This window comes from Mya arenaria, chromosome 3 (assembly GCF_026914265.1).
Source record: "Mya arenaria isolate MELC-2E11 chromosome 3, ASM2691426v1".
Taxonomy (NCBI): domain Eukaryota; kingdom Metazoa; phylum Mollusca; class Bivalvia; order Myida; family Myidae; genus Mya; species Mya arenaria.
In genome coordinates this window covers 40,338,467-40,358,269 of record NC_069124.1, presented here as the reverse complement: position 1 = coordinate 40,358,269, position 19,803 = coordinate 40,338,467, and the positions used below count along the sequence as shown (strand labels likewise).

The 19,803-nt window shown below is 34.3% G+C and overlaps 1 protein-coding gene across 1 annotated transcript in view; it reads left to right on the top strand.

Annotated features, from left to right (window-relative positions):
* Positions 1 to 1,368: 1,368 nt before the first annotated feature.
* LOC128227814 (transient receptor potential cation channel subfamily M member 2-like) overlaps positions 1,369 to 19,803 on the top strand; it is a 50,663-nt gene continuing 32,228 nt past the window's right edge. The window contains exons 1-13 of the mRNA XM_052938683.1: positions 1,369 to 1,812; positions 3,402 to 3,468; positions 4,019 to 4,459; positions 4,679 to 4,863; positions 5,209 to 5,391; positions 6,171 to 6,392; positions 7,559 to 7,748; positions 8,271 to 8,484; positions 10,210 to 10,363; positions 10,768 to 10,864; positions 14,027 to 14,148; positions 17,536 to 17,727; positions 18,742 to 18,897. Coding sequence (XP_052794643.1) covers positions 3,405 to 3,468; positions 4,019 to 4,459; positions 4,679 to 4,863; positions 5,209 to 5,391; positions 6,171 to 6,392; positions 7,559 to 7,748; positions 8,271 to 8,484; positions 10,210 to 10,363; positions 10,768 to 10,864; positions 14,027 to 14,148; positions 17,536 to 17,727; positions 18,742 to 18,897 — 2,220 coding nt within the window. The 5' untranslated portion in view covers positions 1,369 to 1,812; positions 3,402 to 3,404. The remainder of the gene's footprint in view (positions 1,813 to 3,401; positions 3,469 to 4,018; positions 4,460 to 4,678; positions 4,864 to 5,208; positions 5,392 to 6,170; positions 6,393 to 7,558; positions 7,749 to 8,270; positions 8,485 to 10,209; positions 10,364 to 10,767; positions 10,865 to 14,026; positions 14,149 to 17,535; positions 17,728 to 18,741; positions 18,898 to 19,803) is intronic.

Below are 19,803 nucleotides of genomic sequence, written 5' to 3'. Positions count from 1 at the left end.
GGTAATTTTTCAACATTCTCCGGCGGAAAACAACGGAACCACATGTTGGAAAGTATTCCTTTGCACGTGCAATGACGTATGGATAATGCTGACGTAGAAGCACGTGTCACGAAAGCGCGAGATTATTATTATTATTATTATGCACCAGTCAATTGTTACCACGCCCCCCCCCCCCCCAGGTCCGGGGGGTATGCCGGGGATACCCGTGGAAATGGTCAGTGTTTTTCCCCTTTCAGGTGGCCCCGCAGTGCCGGTGAATGCAATACATAGCAATACATGTACATAGGAAAATGAACAAGCTTACCAATAAGTTGGAGTATGAACGGCAATATACGTTTGCAAAATCTGAGAAATGTATCAATAAATAATGATAAAGAACATATGATCTTCCATCTTACATACAATGCTACTGTGTATATTTCGTCAATTTAGCTAATTTCACTGCTAGACCAGTGCAGGCAGAAGGGAGTAAAAATCATTGAGTTTATTATGTATTGCATATCTGAATTCCCTCCCCTGTAGTATTTTATTTATTATGCAATACTTTTACAATTAGGTCATAACCAGGACGCCATGGAGTTTCCAGTTCTAGGGGTCTTCTCTTTCATATCCGTGTTTTATACGTGCGTTAACACTGTTAATATACGCAAAATATATAACATAAACTTAAATGAACTTATTTTGTAAGCTTTTATTTCCAGGCCACCATCTCATTGTTATGTTTTGAAATGGTATGTATGTTTGTTATTCATGTCGGAAAATAGCTCATTGAGCTAATGTTTCTTGTTACCATATACCCGCAGCTTTAAATAATGATTCTTATATCCTGGGACCAATAATCTTACTCCCAGTTACATCTTATAGACTATAGTGTACCTTTTGTAGCTTGTACAGTACGTAACATTTGTTACAAATTCGATGCTCCAAAGGTTAACAATGTCAGCACAAGACGTGACCCTGCTGCTTTAATGTTCTCTTATTATTCAAGGTTAAGTTAGGTGTATAACAGTTCATAACCGCGTCTTAGTTATTTGTAGGTTGCTGACCCAGATAACGGATAAAAGGTCAAGGAACAGAGCTCTGACAAAGCATTTACTATTCATGAACATTCATACTTGATTTAATTGTTCATTTAAATGTACATTTATTTTACCGACCATCGGCTTCGATAATTATCTGACACTTACATTTCTTATTTATCATCAAGTAAAATATGTAAGTGTTATTTAACGCGAAACTTTGAGCACGGGGCGAATACATAAATATAGCATTTAGGTTTATTTATTATTATTATCATTATTATACCGGATGCAGCGTTTTATTGGTACATTAATTTTGTAACACGCAGTCTTATTCGTCCAAAAGAGTTGCCCTTTTGCGATGGAAAAACAACAAGTGACTAAGTGAAAATCAATTAAACAAGACAAACTTCTCTTTAATAAACAAGCGCGTAAGACCAAGCTGTGTCTCCTCCACTGATTACTGTACAGTACTGTGACTGTACGTCACTACGGATCATTGATCTCAAGCGTGCTAAACTTCTTGTGCTAGATATTGGATTTGTCATTTAGCGGCATAAACAGTGGGAATACTTTTCTCCATCGGAGAGCTTAAAGTTGAAATCATCCGATGCATTGTCTGGTGCATTGGATACAACTTCTGTTCTTCAAAGGTGTTCATATGCATATTCAAAGATACTAGCTCTTCCTTTTCAGCTGTATGAATAAACAACGTAATATAAAAACATAAAACATTGGAGATATGCGTAATTAAAGTGACGGTTTAATTTATTTTGGATGTTCGAAGATTCATGTAAGTTTAATTTGTTTCAAATCTTCTCCATTATTTAGACTGTGTACCAGTATAGACTAAGAATGCCAGGGCTTAACCAGTGCTGACATTTTACACCGAGTGTCCCTCTCTTTCATGATGCCTCTGGTCAAAGCCAATGTGTACACACCGGTCTCAAAAATAGACGGTAAGACCGGTGTGTACACAACGGGTCAAAGCGTGATTGGTCAAGCCAATCAAGCCTGTGCGGTTTAATCGATTACAATTTCAAGCAAGCAGTGTTTTTAATTTAAGTTCATTGTGGTTTTCTAAAAAAAGCAACAACAACGAAATAAAGAATAAATATGAAAAAATCTGTGTGTCAGCGTAGGTATGATTTTACAATGCGAAAAGTATTTTTTTTACTATTTTAAATTGTTTGATCGTAGTTCTGGCTTCCATAACTTTAATGTTGATATTTTTTTTTTTTGATGTTTACAACGCATTAAACAGGTAATATATAACGTGTTCGCTGAAGTTCTTTAGCTAGTTTGATCGCTGTCCATTTGTTACAATAATTGAATAAATGCCTCTGTGTTATGTTTATCTTGCTATGGTTAATGTCTTTGACCTGTTATTAATAGTGTTAATAACCTATGCTGGCCAATGACATATGCTGGCCAATGACCTTTTTACTTCAGCTCTTGCTTGAAAACTGAATACTTTGTTGTTTTGTAAATACATATATTATGGTGTTGGATATATAATAATTCTTTGATAATAAAATGCTATGATTTCTTCAATTCGAAGATTTATAAAGAATGAGGTGGGCTGTTAAAGTATTCCCACCATCAGTAGCATAGGTATAACTTACTGACAAAACTTAGTTTTAATTAAAAGTAATGAGGTAGGGGAGAAAACTCTTATTCTAAAGCACTAGTTTAAAATAATAGACATGTTACACGGTATTCTTCCAAACCCTTTTGCCATATCAAAAATCGTAAAAAATCCCGTCAATGTACAATAATTTGGACTATCTAATGCACCAGTCAATTGTAACCATGCCATCCCCCCCCCCACCCCAAGGTCCGGGGACTTTGACTTTCAGTCCAGCCAATCTAGTAGGGAAAAACCCTTTCCTGTGGGGACAAACTGCTGGTAAAATGCCCCTGCACCCTGGGGACATCCTAGGTAAGGCCAATTCCTTGAAAAACTAAACCACCGCATTCACTTGGCACTGCGGGGCAACCTGGAAGGTAAAAACACACCCCATTTTCCCCCGCTATCCCCCGTATATCCCAGGACATGGGGGGCTGTGGTTACAATTGACTGGTGCATAAGGATATCAATGTTTCATTTTCACATGCATCAAATTAGATAAACTATGGCGACATACAGCAGATTTGTTATTAAATATTCAAAGTAACACAAAGTTATTTTATAGGCTATTATTCGGAAAAGGCCCCCATTTGTCACAATTGAAACTGCCCTGTTCATCATTTATGATTTTCTAAGCAAAATGTCCTACCGTTCTCAACCAAGCAGAGTGTAAATTAAAAGTGATCATGGGGTCACCGAAAATAAAACAGATAATATTTGTTTTTATTTTAAACATAATTTTATTTTTCCAGATAATGTCAGGCTTTGAAGAAGGTTTTATGCGGCCAAGTGCCGCTTTGCCAAAGGGAAATGACACAGGTATATGATGTTTTTTAACAGGTTTTTATTTGCTTGTCTGTTTTTCAAAGGCAACATTTAACACTTACGTAAACCTGGGATCCCCAGGACACAGTCTTTCATTGAGAGACACCAGAACCTTCAAGTCACGTGTCCAACAGAACACCATAATTTTTGGGCAGAAAGTTTGATACAAACTGAAAAATAGTGTAATGTGATGTGAGAAAAAAGAAATGAGTGTTGCAGTGCTCGTGACGACTTTGAAATGTAGAAAGAATCTTAATGTCTGTCTTGTTATTCATTTTATATTGTTATTAATCTTATCATGTTTCAGTTTCGTATATTTAATTTCTGAATATTGAAAGTCTTTAAGTGTATTATCTGTAATTTTTTATCAAAATAATGTTTGGTTTTTGCTATTCATTGATTGTGTCATTTTGAATGAGAAGTTAGTGTTCATCATATGAAGTTTAATAGAACAAATTAATGGCCTTAATGATTTGGGCATGTAATTGCTCCATTTATTACACATCAAAGCTATTTTTACAATTGCAATGTTTTCATTTAACAGAGTTGGAAGAAATATTGGAGGAGGTACTTGACATGAAGAAAAAAGCGCCATCACCGACACCTTCTCGAAAGAGCAACACTGATAAACGATCGATTATCTCAGGTTTTTCTCAAAATAAACACACAGGAGGGTCATTGCAAGAATCTAAGGTATCACTGACCTATGCCCCAACAACAGGTGATGACGGCTTTCATCAACCCACCCAGACCATTATTTCGCCTGTAGTTCAGGTGCCGAGCACCATACGTTCTGCTCAAGAAAGTGTTCGTAGGCCAAAGCACTTCTCTGTGAGTCCAGCCAGTTGCACTCCTCCAAAGACGAGTCCAGTTCCAGAAAGAAAAACTGGAGAAGATGGTGCCAAGAATGATCCGTCCGCAGCCCCACTGATTTCTGATAAGGATCAAACCCCTGATGTTCCATGTGATCATCTTGCAGTACTTGGTATTGAATCTTTTAAATATAAGTGCAAAGCGATTAAGAGTCCTGAAAAATAACTATTAAAAAAGTATTATTGTTTATTGTATAAATCTTGTAAATTAAAATGTATCTTCATATATGTTATATTTTTTACTTTAAAGATATTCTTGTGCATCATTTCAAAGCCCTAATGCATTAAGCTTTAATGTAAATAATGTATCAATTTGTTTTATTTTCCACCAGCTGAGGACCCTGGAGAGTATGTTGAGAACACAGACTACAGTGCATTGAATGGGTTTTATACCAAAGGGCCTCACCTGCCTAGAAATTACTCCGTTAATACACAGGATAGTGAAAACTATGCCAATGCTCCACTCAAATGTGGAAATGTCCACTTCGTGCAAACATCTGAAGACATTGGAAACAAGGTAATTTTGTTTTTGTCACCAAAAAGTAAGTTTTACATGTTAATTGTATATAGCTTGTACCAATGTTTACAAATCATTCTTTAAGGCCTGATGGTTGCCAGAAAGTTTGTTTTATTGTCTCTTCCATTCACTCAGGTTCTGCATTACAATATTTTAGTAATGGTATAAGAGTCTCCTGCCAGATTTAATAATGGTTAAGTTATTAACTACTGTATGCATGTTGAAAGATTTTCGAGATTAATTCTTCATTCTTTTTGACATTTTCAACAGATATTTGAATTATTTTTTTTGTCTTAATTTTAAGATTTTAATTTAAGATTAAGTGACTTTGTAATATTTTTTCAGCATAAGAAACACTATATCTGTGTTGGAAGTGACACATACCTCCCGTCTGTGTCAGAATTCATGGCCAACTTCTGGGGCATGCGAAACCCGAAAATCGTTCTCACGGTTATATCTAGTGAGGACAACTACAAGCCGTGGAAGAGTCAGAGGCTCAAGGATGACTTTCAAAAGGGCATTGTGAAGGTATGGATACTCAGATAGGGATTAATGTGACTTTTTTCAAGTTTCATAGGGTCAGATATTGAGAAAATGAATTTCATGTGAAATGTTTACAAGATGCTTCTTACAATGATAAAAATCAGAAAAAGAGCAATATTGCGTGAACAGTTGTTTCAACCTGTGACAGAAAATCCCATATTCTGTTAGTAAAACTATTAAATATCGAATCACTTCAGGCTTCATTGAACATTATTCTGTTGAAATGAGCATCTGCATGTTGCTGTTTGTTGTTAGTTCATAAAAGTAAGAGCAATAACTGAATTTAAACAAAGTTTGAAAAAAGAATTTCAGCGTGAGTAAGACTTATTTTGTTATCGTGACTGTCCCATACATTCTATGGCTAACAGTAATGGAAGTCGGAAGAAACCGTTTCAAATAATTTAAAAAGTATATTGTTTTACCAGGCCAATTTATGATAACATCAAGTGCATGTATACTCTTTCTACTTTGAAAAACTTTTCATGAACAGAACATTTATTTACCTGAAGATCATAGCCCAATGTGACTGAATATCGTACAAAATGGCACCAAGTACAAAAAACATGTGTACATATTTATATACTATTTCATGCAATACAGACAACATATAATATACCAAAAATAACATGTACTGTTTGACTTCTCTTTTTATTTTAATAGATAAATCTGTTACGTGAGTTTTGTCAGAAAAGCATTTGCTCATTATTACCTTTCTCTATTGTGTATCCTCTTATGACTACATGACTTACTATAATTGTTAAAAGGCAATGAACACAACCAAAATGTGGATTCTGACCAACGGGGTGGATGCAGGTTTTCCAAAACTTATTGGCGACGCTGTCAGAGAGTACAACCAAGAACAAGAGAATTCGCACCAGGCGTACAGTCAGATGTTGAATCGCGAGGAGGTCCGCAAACGCCGACCCCAGGTCATTGGCATTGTCAGGAAGGAGGCATTGCCGTTCGGTGTCTACTTTAATAACACTGTAAGAGGATTTTTAATTTAATTGAGATGATAAGATCATTTTGTTACTTATACAATATCAGTCATAGGCTGTTATCTGGAAAGATTTGATGAATGGGATATTTTTCAAAAAGTATGAAGGCCGCATTATGAATACTTAGTTCAAGCGAGTGTTGTTTTAGAATTGTCCTGTATTTGTTCATTTGAGGAATAAATTATTGGATGATTGATATCATTATCGAGGTATGAAAACAGTTGGGCTGAGTAAAGTGTGTTCAGTCTGAATCGCATGTCATTTAACCAGCCCAACTGCATTCATATCCCTGATAATGACATCAATCACCCAATTTATTACTTTTATTTACAAAAATAGTTCATAATTTATTTTTAGAATTGTTGAAAAATACTTAATTTCATTTAAAAAAGCCTTACATTAATTCTTCCTCGACCATTTTGTTACTGGAATGACCCGACCGTAACTGGAAGCTTATGATATGAAGTCATAATATCGAAGGCAAAATTTAATTACTTCATAGTTGATACGTCAAATCAAGTATTAATGTAAGATGGAAATGCCAATGACAACAAAATATTAACAAATTATAAATGAACCCTTTTTAACATGTTGATTAAAGTTTAGTGGCTTTTTGGCACAAAACCAACAATAACAAGAAAAAAAGTTTTTAATTTATTTTGATACAAGATGATTTGCTATTCTAACATATCCAAAGATGTTGCGTTCATCAGAAAATATTCCCAATTATGGAAAGGGCGTTCATTTAAGAATGGTAGTTGAGTTGTAACTATACATATATATAATTTTTGATATCATTGACTTTGAAGCATCAATTGCATTATATCGTAAATGATATATAACTAGTGTAATAACTTAAGTATGTGATGTCATCAATGAATAGCATTGAAAATAAGCGCTCTATAGTCACATTTTATATATTAAGGGCTGTAAGGCATCAAATTTATGTTATAGATTTATTGTCATTCAGTATAAAATTTAATAAATTTGTTTACTAAAATTTATAAACCCTTTTGCATATTGAGTATTTCTTTTAACATGCTGCTAGGATTTATTTGATTTTTTTATAAAAACAATTCAAGTTTCAAAATCTTCTCGGATGTTTCATTCTTAAAAGTTGTATAATTTCATGAATCCACAAATCTCTTTCCCAGGAGGGGGTTGAGCTGCATGCAAAGTCCAACGAACAGTATGACCTGAACTCGGACCACACCCACTTCATTATCACAGAGGAAGAGGAGGTGTCAGATCCAGGGGCTAAGGCACTCAGGTGGCAGCTGGAGGACCAGTTCCGCAAGAAATATGGCAAGGAGAGGAAGATCCAGCGATTGATGAGTATTGACGGTGTGTTGAATATATTTTTGAGGAATAAATATTTTTTTATGGTCCTCATCACTGTCTTGCAACATCCTTGGCCTTAACTCAAAACACATGAAATATGAACTAAGATTCTGACCAAAGCATATAGATTCACTAATATTTAACTTTATAATATTGTGTCTTTGATAGTTTGAAACTGATAACAGTTTAAAAAATCAAAATCAAAAGATATTTAACATCAACTTCATTCCACAATATGTCATTTCCACAATTATTTTGCCTTTTTCAACATATCTGAACAACAGGAAAATTACAATCTTATTGTTTATAACTGAGGTGAAAATATGGTGTGTCAGAGTAGTCTAGATGTCTCCATCCCCAAGAAGTTTGAACATTTCATGCGACTGTGGTGGCATTTTAGGTCAGAATTAAACTTACTTTTAGTAATATTCCAGGCAATAATGAATAGGATTACAACCCTTAAGACATTGGACCATGTTGTTGCATTATTGGTCAGAATGAAACTCACTGATATTTATCTTACAGGGGAACACTCGTCAGCTCAAAAAAGAACAGATGACTACAGTCCCCAGACTTTGGACCATTTCATTCCTGTAGTTGCGTTGCTTGTCCAGGGTTCTCCCAGCTGTCTGGACCATGTCATGTACTATATACAGAACAAGATGCCAGTCGTGGTCCTCAAAGGTAGTGGCGGCATTGCTGATATGTTTGGCTACATCTACGAGGAGCTTCAGGAAAAGTAATTTTTTTGGATGCTTGAAAGTTTGTTTTTATATGGTTTACTCTGTAAGTTAAACACTGGTTGAGTACCTAAATCGGCCAGATACTAAATTTCGGCAACCACTTTTAAGGTGTTGATGCAGGCTTAATTCTTTATGTAAATCATGCTATCAGAAAGAGAATGTTAAAAAGCTAACATCAAAAAGAGTCATAGTTCAGGGAGAAGTTTGGAGAGTGAAAGAGGAGGCAAGGTCAGCAAAGTCAGTACTAGGACGTAGAATGAAGTAGAATTGTCCTCAGAGGAAGATCACATGGCAGGAGGTGTAGAGATATGAGCCCCTTCAAATGAGTTTCCTTCTCCGATCCATGTATGACATGTTACCCTCTCCGACCAATATGAAAAAGAGGAAGTTATCAGAAGATCCTTCCTGCTCGCTATGTGATAGCAAAGGATCACAGCGACATATGCTATCTCCTTGCCCTACATCTTTGGCGCAAGGGTGGTATATACATGGCGCCATGACCAGGTTCTAAGAGAAATGGCAAACACCAAGAACATAGGTGGAGGAAAGACAGACGCTTGGCATCCCAAGTTTATCAGCTTTGTAAGGGAACCTGAGGAGAAGCCAACAACAACAATAACAACAACAGTACAGGCATCCTAAAAGAATCTCAAAACTACGAAAATGTTGGTAGTCGAGGGGAAATGTTGAAGTTTCTGTAGGAAGTGGCCCAAATGACCCTTAGGCCAGACATAGTTGTTTGGTCCAGGTCTCTTAGGCTGGTTGTATTGGTGGAGCTAACAGTACCCTGGGAAGAGAGAACTGAGGAGGCATACAAACTCGAGAAGGGGAACATTAAGACTTAGTAAACACATGCAGAGAGAGAGAGAGGCGTTGGAAGAAGTGAATCTTCCCAGTTGGATATAGAGGCTTTCCAGATTGCAAATATTGTGGTTTTGCGCGCTAAATTTAGAATGTACTTTCAGTTTTGCTGCATGTTTGTAATTGGGTTAAATGCACTTTATTATCATCGTGGGGGTTAAAATATGTCTGAAAGATCAGGAGAAGTCATTTGGATATACATACACTTTGATCTATTTACATAACTAAAACATACTGGGCATTTAAGTTATGTACCAAAGATTATTTATGCCAATTTTTCATCAATTGGTGTGAATTTAAGAAAGATGACAAAAAACATGAAAAAATGTCTGGATTTAGGTACTCAACCAGCAAACTGATTGGATGACAGTTCATGTAAACGCTCATCAAGTTTTACACAAAAGGTTTGCATTTTAATTTTAGTGCTTTAACATTGTTAACATACTTTGTGCAAACAGTAAGTTTTATTCCAAACATTCCATTTTTGTTCTCTATTTCAACATCATTCTCAGACTTTATTAGTTTCTCAAAAGGTACTATTTTAAGCGGAAGGAGTTAGAATCATTCAACTGTTAGTGTTTAAACTAATTAAAGCCAAAATGTCTTTACAAGATGTTGTTATATGCAATAGAATACAAAGAAAATAAGGGTTTGTTGAAAAACAAATCCAGAATTTCTGCAGTGAATTTATGCTTGGTATTTAGTGTAATGGTTAACCATTGATATTCCTGGGTAGAGGGACTTTCTGATTTTGTGAACATTCTTCTTTGATAGGATTGTGATTAACTGGGTTTACAATTAGGTAAAACTATGACGTTATTGGCGGCACCTTAACAGGATGTTTTGTGTTGTTACTGAAGGGCAGAGTCTGATCCTGACTATGAGGAGCACATTTTAAAGCCTGAGTTGACCAAGATGATCGTGCGGCAGTTCGCCTCCTACTTTGAAGACAACGATATTGGCAAGTTCGCTTTCAGGGACAGGATCATACAGTGTGTCAAGATGTCACATGAGGTACAGTACATATTTTCTTTATTTGAAATGAAAAGATTGCTGATATATTCTGGTTGAAATTATTACAAGTTTTAGCATTATATCAAGCCACACACTGATGGATGAACAAGCAGGAATTCTTCCACTATCACTTGAAATTATTAAAACCCAACAAGCTCTGCATTCTAAAAAGTCAAAATTTGACCAAGCCAGGAAAGCACTTTATAAAAGGCACATTGCTAAAAGTACAAACGGTACAGCATGAAACAAATAATTGTCAAGTGTCAGAGAAGCATATCATACTTATATTTAAAACTTCATTGTTTATATACAGCTTTCACAACCTTTCGTGACATTTCGTGGCCTTAGTGACATTTCTAGGCTGTTGGCACTTGAGTCATACCCCAACGTACCTTGTATTGCAGGGAGAGGTGTCCTACATGACAGTCATGAACATCAAGGGAATCGGTGGGTCGGTTCTGAAGGACCTCGACAAATATTTCCTTATTGCTCTTCTCAAATGTAAGGAAATGGTTAGTGTAACATTTTCGTAGCATACATTTATTCAATGTCAGTGCATATTTACTGGGTTAAAATTTACAATCTGACCTGAAATTACTGTGAAATAATTGTGTGTAATTAGTATTAATGGTCGTAGGCATTTATAGGCCGCTTTAGCCAACTTATCAACTATTATTAATTATTTATGCAAATTATGCCTGTGATTAATCACTTATGTTACAAAATGATTTGGTTATTTATGTTGTATACTTTATTTCCCTGCTTGCTTAAGCATTGTTTGAAGCTCAGAAAGCTTGTATAACAAGATGACAGTAATTACTTAGGAATGCTTTTTGCTTATGCTTCATTGGCGTTACCTAGTTTACACCCTGTATATATCATCAACTACGTCTCAACTCATCAGATATGAAGTGAAGTGGATTATATTGCAAGCATTTTATTAAACACTTACTAAATATATTTATACTTAAATTTCGTAGGAAAATTTTCACATGACTCCAACATGATTTTGTGATGAACTTTGTCCCAGATTTCCATTGATGAAAAACTAGATTAAAGAGTGACAATATTGATTATCAGGAACTGTAAATACTCTGTCCCTCGTGTCTCATGAGATCTTGGTGATAATGTTACAAGAAGTAATCTCTAGAGAATAATCTAATTACCGTATAGGATTTCTGCTTACATGTATACTGGAAATGTCCTATTACATTTGCATGCCTTGAGAGGTGGGCTGTTGTTTTTTTCTGTTGGTGTATTTTACGATACTGCAACATGGACACTGTTGAACTAAAAATATGCAATTAAATCGATAAAAAGCATTCAGCTGCCAAATTTGAGCACCTGCTGACATCATGCAAATATGGAAAAAACATACCCTATTGTGTACAATGGAAGGTGTCTCAAGTTTTTTGTTGTTTTTTTACACGCATTGTCCACAAAATTACACACGCCCTGCGTGTTCAGTAAACACATAAGATATCAACTTAAGTCTGAAAAATACTTAGAAATAAGGACAAAAGCATTTTAGGTGGCAAACAAAATGGCATGAAGAGTTTCAATCATTTTCCAACCGTAGCTTCGACCTTCTTTAGTTGATGTAATATATCTACTGGAGTCTTTAGAATATTGATGTTCTAAAAGAACTTGTAATGTGTAGAGATAGTTTTTGAAGAAAAATGTTGAGGTAATTACTAGTTTAAGCTTCTTAGAAGCTGTCAGAATGGAAAATGCATCAAGAAACTCAACAGTGTCTTGTCTGAAAGGCATGCATGGCTGTATTGAAAACTTTTTGAAACCCATGTTGTATAAGATCAATCCTTTATATTGAAAAAAGGTTTGAATAATTAACTGGTGAAAGCATTCTGTTCCACAATTTTTTAAAACAACCATTTAGTTCATAGTGTTATCATGTTATGATTCAAGGGCAGTTACTCATGGCTCTGAAATGCCGAATAACGTAAAAGAGCAATAACCAAGTCATTGAAGTTTACTGATTTCCAGGAAAAAACTTTTTCAGATATGCCAGCTTACTTACAAAAAGGTGAAAACTAATGTATAGAATATGATATACAGTCGAAACTCGTTATGTCAACATAGTCAGGACCTACATGTAGGAAAAAGTTTGAGAACAAACGTTTGACACTTCTGAAATAGAAAAATAAAGCACCAAACTTGGGTTCAATTTATGTCTTCTTATATTTACATCTGCAATTGAAATCAGTCTTGTAATATATTTCCGTGGTGAAAACATTAAATTTATTTTAGAAAATAAAAAAAGAATTATATGTGTTTATTGATGACAATTTTCTTTTTGAACCCTTACTCCCTATCGCCAATCCAGATATCCCCCCCCCCCCCCAAATAAAAAACAAACAACTTGAATTATTCACAATATGACAGTTTGTTATTTTGACATGCAAAGTTATTTCTGCAAACCATCATGAATATTTTAGAACCTACTATTCAATCTGCAGTTCGACATTAAGAAAGCAGAAAATGTGTGAAATTCGACCACAGGGAGTGAAAAATGACTGACATATAGAAAAGAATTCCGGTAGAAAAATTGACATAAGCAGAATTATTTTATATAGAATAGGAAGGAATAAATTTGGGAACACGTGAAAAGTTTGACACAACCGAAAAATCACGATATGAGAGATTGACATAATGAGTTTTGACTGTAGATATTATAATTGTTTAATTACATGATGCTCCTTGTTTTGTGTGTAATACAACTATTATGAAATTTCTTATTTTACACTAGTGTTTTATAACTTTGACTTTTTTCTGCCCTACTTATTTAGTGTCAAACATTGAACTTGGAAAAATAACAACCTTGTTTTTGGCAAGATATGTGTCATGTAATAAAAACAATCTTACAATTGTTGTAATTTAATACAAAATTTCACGCAACTCCTCCAGTAAAAGTCATAAAGCTGGCTTAAGGCTTGCTTTATAACTTTTATTAAACTTGTTTGTATTAGATGGCAAGTTAATTTAGATCCTATATATAGTCATTTCCCAAGTTAATACTCTCAAACTCCCCTTGCTTTCCCATGCTATGTAAATGAAGCTAGATGAATGAATGAATCTCAATTTCCTCCAATGCATAAAGAGTAGTGCATGCAAAGTAGTGTTACATTTTCCTTGATTCATTAAATGAATACATCATGAAATTCCAGAAAGTATTAAAAACAAAACATTGTTATAAAGATTTCTATTGTCATATGTTTCTGCATAAATTTTAAGTACTTGTAATTTGAACACATTTTTTTCTGAACGTTATTTAAGGTTGATAAAATCTATTGACTACACTGTAATATACTATAGAGTTTATATAGAAGTTAGTACAAATGGCTAGTCAGTTGAAGGTTATTTGATTAATTTTGTCAGTATAGTAAAACAATTTATACTTTAGTCAACTGTAAATCTGTTGGTTATTTTTCACATTTCATCTAATCATCTTATTCAGTGCATGGAGAGACTGTAAGAGTGTTTTAATAGTATAGCATTCTCTTTATTTTGGTGTTATTATGTTGCTTCAATTGTTTATAGTTTAAGTGTCTCCAATCTCTTGATGCAAGGGTGGCACCCATTCCTGCCTTCAAATAAAACAATAAAAGACAGAAACATAATCGTCATCACCATGATATATTTCAGCTGAAAAGCGGGATGAAGTGAGCATGGCTGACCAGCTCCAAAATGACTTACAGCTGACCATTGACTGGAACAGGCCAGACATTGCCTGGCAGATATTCCAACAGGATACCACTAAAGTTAGGGTAGGTGCAGGGCCCAAAATACATGTACATTTTTATGCTTTGAATTTTGGGTAGCATTTTAACTTGCACAGATGTCTTGCACCTAACGTTTTAAGCTTAAGGCCATACCAAATTGATTCTATGTTCAAGGTAGGGTTCCAATTTCAAAATCTTCTTACCTGGCTGGAAAAACAGAATCATGAAATCAGGATTTAGAGCTTTTATCTTCAAACTTAATTGTACACTTAAAAAGAGTGTTCTTGCTTGGATATTTGCATTATAACAGTAGGAAGTACCTTGAAATGAGTCTAAATGACTGGAAACAAGTTCAAAAGGGGTCTCAGCCCCTTTACCCTGCTTTGTGCTTGAATCTCTCATAATCGACCAGATCCCAGGTTGTTTTTCAGGATTGACAATTATCAGAGGTTTGATAGGAACCCCTGGTACAGTAACTGTTATAAGTATTGTGTTCTTGCATAGTTTAGCATGGTTGGTCATCTATTGTATGAAAGGGGCTAATAATGTGGTTGCAGTTGACATAAGATTTTATTATACCTCACTTTTGTCCACAATGCTAAAATCCCATTACCCGAAAAAGAGATAATTTGACTGTCAGAAGCATTTGAAACATTTTTGACACGTGACCAAGCGAAAATTCACTGTCAGGTCATGTGACCGCAGTGACATTTTGAATGTCATATAAGGGCAAATAACTGGTTCAATATTTTAGCAAAATCATGACGTGATTGCCTCCCTTATACGCATACAGTATTGACATCACTATTCAATGTGTACACAAAAACATTAGACGACTGGAAATTAACAGTGGAATTTTGTTCTAGATATAAATATTTTATTATGTTATATTTTGCTTACCTTGTTAAACTTGTTTTATTAAATGAATTGAACACGTTTTAAATGTTTTTATGTACATGTACTTAATTTTGTTCGGTATGATAAAATAAATATCATATGGCAGCATGTGTGACATTGATATTGTCAACCCTCGAAACAGAATGTCACCCTCGGCTAACGCCTCGGGTGACATTCTGCTCTTGGGTTGACAATATCAATGTCACGCATGCTGCCATATGATAATTATATAGTATCATGCATGTCTTAAAAATATTAATTAATTTAGTGATGTAGATGCATGAAATAGCAGTGGATTTAAGTTATATAAAAAAAAGGGAAAATCAAAGGGACTTGTTTAGGTTTTAAAGGGACAGACCTTCCCAATTGTATGTGAAATATGAACAAAACGCTTGCTTCCATAATAAAACATGATCCAATAAAATATGGGCTTTATTGTTAATACGGGCTTTATTGTTAATATTTTAATAAAAATTGACTGAAAATGATCCATTTTGCTTAAAAGGATTAGTAACTATTTTGAAATATGAAGTAAGAAATGTACAATTTTCTTTAAAGTGTAAACAAAATGTTACCATAAAGTAATTTGTGAGTGGGTCTGTTTGAAATGACATAAATGATATCAACCAGAAATCCTAGCATAATGTACTTTTGTGGACTCAAGGTGAAAAACATGCATGTACTTTTGTCAGATAGATAGTAATGAATGTTTACTACAAACTCATGGTGTTTAATATCAGTGAGCTGCTGGGTCGTTGGGAGCCAAAAACTGCAGGTAAAGCGGTATTACATCATTATCAATCAGTTCATACTTGGAGGTTGTTTACTCAGTTTATTCAAAATCGTTGACTTCAACCATCAGTCATGTTTCCTTTTACCTGTGGCTGGGCTGGTAAATATCAAGTGCTATGACCAGTGAAGAATAAGTAGTACACAATATTTAATTGTGCTGTTGTGCCCTTGACATGATTATTTGTTGATCAGGATTTTGACACGCAACTGGCAGTGCACTTGAACTCTTGTAATAGGGCCAAAAAATGGTTTGGTTAGGGTTACATCCTGTTATAAAACAGTAGTGTGGGTAGGCTCTTTTGTAATGATTTTATTTTTAGACTTAATGTAAGAATTTTATTGTCATTATGGGGAATTGGCGTTTAATTTATCTTCTGTATTAGGCTTTAAAGGGTCTTAAACAACTTATTAAAGCACACTCTTAATGAATTTGTTTTGGTCATTTCTTTTTCGCCAAATGAGTATTAAACAGTTGGGTCAGCACCTATTTTGTAGGTAAGAAAACCCAAACCAAATGAATTTTTTTAGGCCTAGACTGAAAAAAGGTTAGCTGATAATCTAAAGTACATTTGAGAGTTTAAATGTTTTTATGTTAACTGTTATCTGTTTATGGGTGAAAGCTTTTATGTTAACTGTTTATGGGTGAAAGCTTTTTATGGGTTTTAATAGGAATGTGGCTATTGATTAGACATTTGGTTCAAGTGTTTTATATATTTGGGGGTTTTCATGACTATTGTTTTTAATTTCATGCATTTTTTTATCTATCATATACAAGGTATATGTATAATTGTGTACATTCCACAGAGAACTCTGCTAGTAAGTAACCAGACATATACATGTATGTTAACATGAGTTTTTCAACCTATTATTACTGCTACTACAGTCCAAATCTGATTATAAAACTGATGTAAAGTGCTCCTATATTCTGACTGTAATAGTTGTTGTTAATACAATGTTCTTTGTCAACTTGCCAAGTATTCTTCCCGTTCTCATTTCTTTAGCTTCTAATGTCAATGACATAACCTATAATAATATATTTATTGTACTGCTGTTGTTTACATTTTGAACTTTTTCAGAGGAGAAATTTAGCCTAAATGAAGGTTTTGCAATGTTCTGATGATAAAAGTCTGAATTTTTCCATACATACAAATGAAAACTGTTGTATTGCAATTTTTTTAATATAGGCAAGATGGTGGAAAACACCTTTGTGAAGCAAGTCCCACCATTCTGGTTAGAATATTTCTGAGTAATGCCCTTTATTAATTGCAAAAAATCAGGAGAGTATTGTTATCCATGTACAAGAGTTCTGTACTCATACGCATACTCATGCTATTTAATAATTGCTAATGCTATGATTTTCTCCGCACAAAAGGTGGCAAGAATATTAGGAAATAATATTATTTCATGTTATGTCATATCATGACTTTTCCAAAGTTTGAGAAAAGAGACCTTAATATTAAAGTCTTCAATGTAGGGGATAGGGATACTGAAATTCTGGAGATACTTCTAAACGTGGAATAATAATATAAATAGTTTACTTTTCGGAGATGCCAGCTCTACTAATGTGTGTTAAGAAAATCAACATAATATAGTTTGTCACAGTTTGTTAAGTGATATGTGAGTGATCTGGCCTGTTACACTCTTCAGTAGAGCACCTTTCTTTGCAACCATCTGGCATAGTCATATGTTTGATTATTCATATAATGCATATTTTCTGAGCCTTTCTTTCCTTTAAATTAATAGATCGACAAGAAGATGTTCGAGAAGGCCTTACTCCGTAAGGACCGTGAGGAGTTTATCGACCTATTCCTGACCCAGGGCATTCGTGTGCACAAGTTTCTCAACCACAAGAAGCTGAAACTCATCTTTGAGAAGGCGGAGGACAGGGAATTCTTCTACAGTGTCTGCATTGAGGGTGTACTTGGCCTTATTGTAGTAAGCACCATATTTCTACTAAGATATGCCCCTTGCATGTGCTTTTCTTAAAGCAATAAAGGTTTTTAATAAACTTTGGTTGTGTGTAACCAAAGAGAAGTATTCTTGGATGCAAGCATTTTTATGCTGTCAGCATGTACTCTACTAATATGGCAAACAAATGTTTTAAATAGTGACTCCTCCAGAAATTATTTTAGGGATGAGTTCTTTTTTGTATTTTATTCACTGATGATGCAATTGATGTATATATTTTAAGATCTATTAAGGTCATAAAGTGTAAAATCACAATTCAAATAATCAGAAAACACAATGAATGCAATTTAAATAAAAATTGAATGACTCAATAATAGTTGCACTAATATAGCACCGATAGTTAATTGGTTAGCACCCTAACACTGAATGGAGCACAAACATTACAGCCTTCTCTAGGGCAGATTTAAGATCTGTTTCACGTTTTATTGCATAACTTTATGACATGTCCCGTGCCTTGACCAGTTAAGTCGTATCGGGAACCCAGCTCTGCCTATGAAGGGATATCGGTACTAACACTTTATAAGGCCTGTGGGGAAATACTGGTTTTAAAGCGACATCATTTCAATGTTTGAATGATGATAATTATAAACAAAATATTGAAGATGTTCTAATTCATTGGTTCACTTATAGGGTATCATGGTTTTTGCTTTAACATATTTTTATTCACAGACATTACCTGTTTTGCCCATCTTTTTGTTATCATTTCTTTATTTTTTTTAATTTTGACAATAATGTATTTTATTTTTCCATATAATTTAACATGATATGTGTATATTTATTACCATGTCCTTGCAAACTACAGTCAAATTGGGCAAGGTCAATATATCTGCAAAGATAGCCCAAAAGTGAGACCATATGCAGCAGTTTTGGAGTGTTCCTGCTTACTAAATATCAGGACATTTTTTCGTCTGCTATGGGTTAATTTTGTGTGTGCAATTTTACTAAAAAATTTTTTTTAAAACATTTATTATTTCTCTTCAGGAGTCAGACCAGACACTAGGACCAAAGTTCCTATCTGAACACCTGAATCGGCTGATCTTTAAACTCTCCTGGTTGTCAGATTTCATTCAGCCGTACGAGTTATCCGCCTGCTCTACTGGCGTGTATAGTGAGGACGCAAATGTTGCAGAGAGAAAGGTAAGGAAGTGGTTAAATTTCACCTTATTCTCCTGGGGTCCGTTGCAAAAAAGAGCTCAGTCGATCCAAAAAGTAAATTGAAATTATCTTAAGGTAGCACACCCCTAATGAAAACCTCCACTTGAAACTCTTCAATTTTAATGCTTTAGCCTATGTTGTTAAGCACAGGACTACAAATCTTTTGAGGGTTTCAAGGTAGTGGTTCGAATCCAGCCAGAAGCACAAATATTTTTTTAATTTTTTTTTCTTCTTTGTTTTCATTAGCCAACATTTTTTTACTAAAGTTAATATTGTATTTTCATTAAAAAGTACTTGAATATATTTTTACACATAAATATTAGCTTTTTACACATAAATATTAGCTTTTGTCTAACAAACTTTATTTTTTTAAAAATCAGATGGTAAAACATTTTGAATTTTTGGCATAATGTTCCCAAAAGATTAAAGATAATTATTAGTAAAGAACAGGTCATGAGTATTTCTAGAACTTGTTAATTTTGCTTTTAAACATTGATGTTCCAATTGTGTGCGGTCAAAACAGTATATTAAAATTGAAACACCATATGGCTATTTCAGTACAGTATGATTATATTTGTTGGTGATGAGATCAATAATGTATTATTTCTGAAAGCAAATATATTTCTTGTTACTCTGATACCAAATTATTACAAAAATGTTGAAAAATCAATGAAATGAAAGATTGTTCGTGTCTCTCGGGTGATGTCGTTTTAATCAACAATTCTGAAATGGGGGTAGGGTAATTCAAATTTAAATAAAATTGTTATTTGACTGTGAATTTTTTTTAAATTCTGTTTTTGAACCCAGGAAATGATACACATTAAGAAATTATCAAGCTGATTATAGTTTGAAATTGTGCCCATTTGGGGTGTGCTTCCTTAAAACATA